The following is a 4782-nucleotide window of genomic DNA, read 5'->3' on the forward strand; positions in this document are numbered from 1 at the left end:
TGTGAAATAATTAAGAAAATAACAATAAGAGGGGAGGCTTTTTGCTCGTTTAATGGGAATGTAGTTGCAAAGAGAAAAAGAAGCACAGCATAAATGAACTCGGAATTGTTAACCAGGGCTAAGCCCTGCACTGGGGGTGGGCAATAGAAAACGGAAGATTAAAAAAGAGGGAGAAATCCCACTATTGATGTGTATTGGAGTCGTCGACGTAATGGGACGCCTAACTTCACTCGTCGGCGCAGTACTCTTGTGGCCTTCCGCAGCTGTGATGTACGTGAGCAAGGCACCAAGCTCTTGCTCATTGAGTAAGGTATTTATTATAGCTGGATTTGAGGGGTGCAGAGGGTAAACTTTCGCCTTTGTAGAACGGGCAACAGCACTGAAAGTGTCATTTGCTCCTCATCTTTGTACGTCGACCTCCCCCACTGTCTAGGGGCGAGCAGCGAATTGCGTTCTTGTTCTGGTAAACCTTCCTGCCTTTTTTTTTCTTGCATCTTGCGCTCTGTCTCTCAAAGTTTCCACCCGAATAACCGTTGCAATAGGCGCTATCGTTCATTCTTCTGAAGAATGACTACGCATTGGTGAATTCTATTCCCGGCGTAATGATCAAAGCAGTCTTCACTTCGGGGAAGACAAGGTAACAGACCCACTTGCATAAAAGGGTCGAATTGCTGTATACGATAATGCGAGAAATCAGGTGAATGCCGCTTCTTTAATGCCATATTATGTGATAGTTTGCTTAGGTTCTTGACAGATGAAAAGCATATCTTGTAGAATATATGTTAGAATATACAACATATTCAGGCCCATTATCATACAAACGACAATCCTATATGGTTAAGCTCAACAAATAAGCAATTAATGCGTGGCCTGGATTTCCGAGTGGACGTCTATTTATGAGTTTGCAAAGAGCTCGAATCAGAACAATATGGAAGTTATTTTGAGGGAAGGGTACCTTAAGGTAAAAGCGACTTAGGTATCACCACATTACTCAGCATCTTTAGCTACACGTACACATTGGAAAACAGATAATAAAAGTTATGTGGAAAATAAAGTGCATGAATAGCTTCTTTTTCACCACAAATGGCAAATCGGTTCAGCGGAAGCCCTTAATGTAGAGTAAAATATATGAAAGTGAAAAATAGGGAAGGCTTTGGAATAATTAGTGGTGGCATCCGCATGTAACTGTAGGAATGCAACATCGGTGGCCGACGACATTACGCCGTGAATTAGGAATTTGTCTACAAACAACCTGCATTGCGCTAATATAAATAGCGCATAAATAAACATTGCGAACAGAACGCGCGTTGCAGACGCAGTATCTTGGCAGCGAAGAGAATACAAACCATTTGCAATCAATAAAATGTAAACTTAACATCTAAGAGAGTACGTTGCAGCTGCCAGTGATTTGTTTGGTTTAAACAAGTTACTTGATGGCGCCCAAGAGCATATCCTTTTCGAAGCTTCAGCAAGACGTTATCAATGAAAGACTCATTGGCTGCAGGCTAGAACGTTTATTAGTGAAAAGAAAAACACAGGCGGATTTCACTAGGCGTACATATTTCGGAAGGAAAAAAGGGCTGCCGGCAGTGCCCAGACGGTTAATTGCTGTCGATAGCCAGGCGAGTTTCTCAGTTTCATCTCATGAGCAAAAGAAAAAGTTGGGATAGTGGTCAACATTCCTCGCTTGTTCAATTCAATAGATAAATTTTGAACCGTCATGTGCCAACAATAATCCGATGCTGGTATAGACCGCGGTATCCGCGATGTGGCCCTTCTGCTGCTTTGTATTCTTCTGGTGTTTAGCTGGATCTTCCGGGACCCTATGGGCTCCAGGGGAAGGGCCACTAATTCGCCAGCACGCGAGTATCTTTCGAAAGCGCCCTCTCATAGCCAGCGTCATCTTCCTCGGCCGCCTTCTATATGTGGTGCGCTCTGGCATGTGTCTCTCGTGCCTCGTGCTGCGAGCTGACAGTTAGAAGACGAATCTTTTCAGGTTGGAACGTTTCTGAGCTCTATCATGGAATGTTCGGTTCGACCAGGCGTGTCCACGGGACGGTGCACTCCAGTACCCGCATCTGGCCAAGCTGACCGAAGACCGGGCGCGCCTCTCCAACGCCGGACCACGTCCTCACCATGTGGTGCCGGAGAAGAGTCGCGTAAACTGGGTTCTGCATCACAGTATTGGACACGCGTATCATTCCACAACTTGGCGTTCAGCAGATCCCATTCACGTAACAACACCTGGGTTTCATCTGAACGGGGCTGGTTCGGCAATTTGGCTCCTGAACCGCTGGCCGCACCATGTTCTAGCCGGAGTGCGAACCAGCGTGCCGATATGCCGAGTGAATCGGCCGTCTACACTCTAAAAACAAAGAGAGTGCCGGGCACTCTCTTTGAGGGAGTAGCGGCTTGTCCCATATTTCACTCTCTTTTCGAGAGTAGATCGACCCTCTATGAGAGAGAGTAGGTCAACACCTGTTGACAGAGTTTTGTTACTCCACCCCAAGGGATTGCTAGTACTCTTCCGCAGAGTGATAATACTCTTCCCACAGGGAGTGATAATACTCTTCCGCAGAGTGCTAATACTCTCACTGCACGGCTAATGGCACTCCACCAGACCGAGTACTTCTACTCCCCAAACAGAGTGCTAGTACTCTTCTCAATACACCCTTAGCGAAGTCCTGGCCACGCATGCAGGCAGGAAATCAGATCAAATTAGGGTTGCTGATATACCGTTCATTAGGCGGCCCCTCAGAGTCAGTGGCCCAATTTCAAGCGGCCTCCATCCAGAATAGGCGTGAGCAAAGTTATGCAGGATTTTAAAGTAATTTTTCCTGGCTATTTGCTGCCTACCATGAGGCGTGACTGCTCGGAATCGGCCTATGCGTATGCGTCCCGAACGCCACTGCGGTGAAAAGAAAAAGCTTATTAACACTTACTTAATCCGCAATTGTCTTCGCTCATTTCACAATCAGGAGACACGTAGTCTGATTAGAACACAATAGTCGAGGGAATCACATACTTATGGAGAACCACATTGCTCTATACATCACGTGGATTCGAAACCGCGTACACTCGCATCTATACAATTCAAAGCACACATCGTAACCATTACACCATACAGCCACTTTTTTTTTCTTTATTACATGGAAAAGAAAACTGAAGGTGTATTACTGAGTGGACACAACTACACACCTAAAACTCAGGCAAACACACACATGCATCCAACAAGTGCATCCAGTCTGGCGGAGGTTCCTGCACAGCGTACACACTTCTTACATACGCAGCACTTTCGCGAAAGAAGGATTTTGTAGTTCGCGGGCTTTCGGCATGGCGATCACAGAGTCTGCTTCTCCACAGGCTATATAAACCAAGCACAATGAACATGTCATAGGGAGGACCACCTGTAACCTTAAACGGTAGAAACCTAATTGAGTATGGAGTCATGTCAATGTCTTTTTTAAGCGTCCTTTGGAGAATATCCCAAAAAAATACAGCGTCCTTACAGTCTATAAAACAGTGATCTATGGTTTCAGAACGTGGACAGAGCCGACAGTTTGTTGACCACGGCACAAAGCAACCCCTCGAATTCAACCAAGTTTTAACAGGGAGTGTTTCCGAATGTAATTTAAAGAAAAATGTTTTTACTCCAGGAGGCACACACATTTTTCGGACGCGTTTAAGTACATCCTGATAAGGTCGGTTTAAATAAGGTGCACGATACAAAGGATCTGGGAAAATAGAGTCAACCAGTGCCGCAGAAATTGCTTTTCGACTCGCTGTGAACACGTACTCCAGGCTGAATCTAACTTTCAAGAAAAGAAGTATGTCAACAACCTCCTTGAGAAAGCCCCAAGGAGTCTGTGGGACATCTTTGACATTTGATGACACTACTATGTTAGGAACATAATGAACTAAACGCAGTTGCAACATTTCACGCAAGAACGGATGGTCACTGTCTCGAAAGAAAAACAGGCGAGAAACAATTTGCCTGACGAAGAGGTGTACTAATCCTAGACCACCACGTTCAAGGGGGAGAAACAGATTGTCGCGCCGCATCCATTCACAGCTCGAACTCCAAATGAATGTTGCAAATACGCGATGCAGTGCCTGAAGGCGAAGTCTTGAGCAGTGCAGTACTTGGAGCACATACATAAGACGGGAAGCAAAGAAAACATTACACACTTCAGCACGAAAGAACACTGACAAATTCCGCCCCCGCCATGAATTCACTTTACGTTGAATTTTGCCAACTTCTCCCGACCAATGAGGGTTGCTATTTCTATACTGCGAGAGAGGCACACCTAAATAACGCAGATCTTCTTTCCATTGGATTCCTGCGTAATGTGATGGCATTGTGGCCCATAACCCAAACCAAAAACCTGAACTTTTTTCAAAGTTAACGCTTGCACCAGAAGCAGCACAAAATTTTTCTGTAATTGCAAGAGCAGTGTTTACACTCTTTTTATCGGTACAGAAAAAGGCCACGTCGTCTGCATACACAAGAATCCGAACCTCATTAGTCAGTAATTTAAACGCTTGGAAATTTTGTTCTTTAAGAATGCCCATACAAAGTGGCTCTAAATACAAGCAGAACAGAAGCGGTGACAAGGGGCATCCTTGTCGTACTGATGATAGAAGCCTAATCGGATCGGAGAGAGAGCCATTCACTATAAGCCGCGTTGAGCCATTAGCATAACATATCCGGACACCTCTAAGGAGCAGAGATCCGATATTTATATGCTCTAGTAAAGTAAACAGGAATGAGTGATTTACCCT

The 4782-nt window shown here is 45.1% G+C and overlaps 1 protein-coding gene across 1 annotated transcript; it reads right to left on the bottom strand.

Annotated features, from left to right (window-relative positions):
• Positions 1-3161: 3161 nt before the first annotated feature.
• Positions 3162-4158, bottom strand: LOC139051651 (uncharacterized). Its single transcript, XM_070528591.1, has one exon. It carries the CDS (start codon positions 4156-4158, stop codon positions 3199-3201), a length of 960 nt encoding a protein of 319 aa, XP_070384692.1. The 3' UTR covers positions 3162-3198.
• Positions 4159-4782: the final 624 nt, after the last annotated feature.

The sequence above is a fragment of the Dermacentor albipictus genome, unplaced genomic scaffold (assembly GCF_038994185.2).
Source record: "Dermacentor albipictus isolate Rhodes 1998 colony unplaced genomic scaffold, USDA_Dalb.pri_finalv2 scaffold_13, whole genome shotgun sequence".
Lineage (NCBI taxonomy): Eukaryota > Metazoa > Arthropoda > Arachnida > Ixodida > Ixodidae > Dermacentor > Dermacentor albipictus.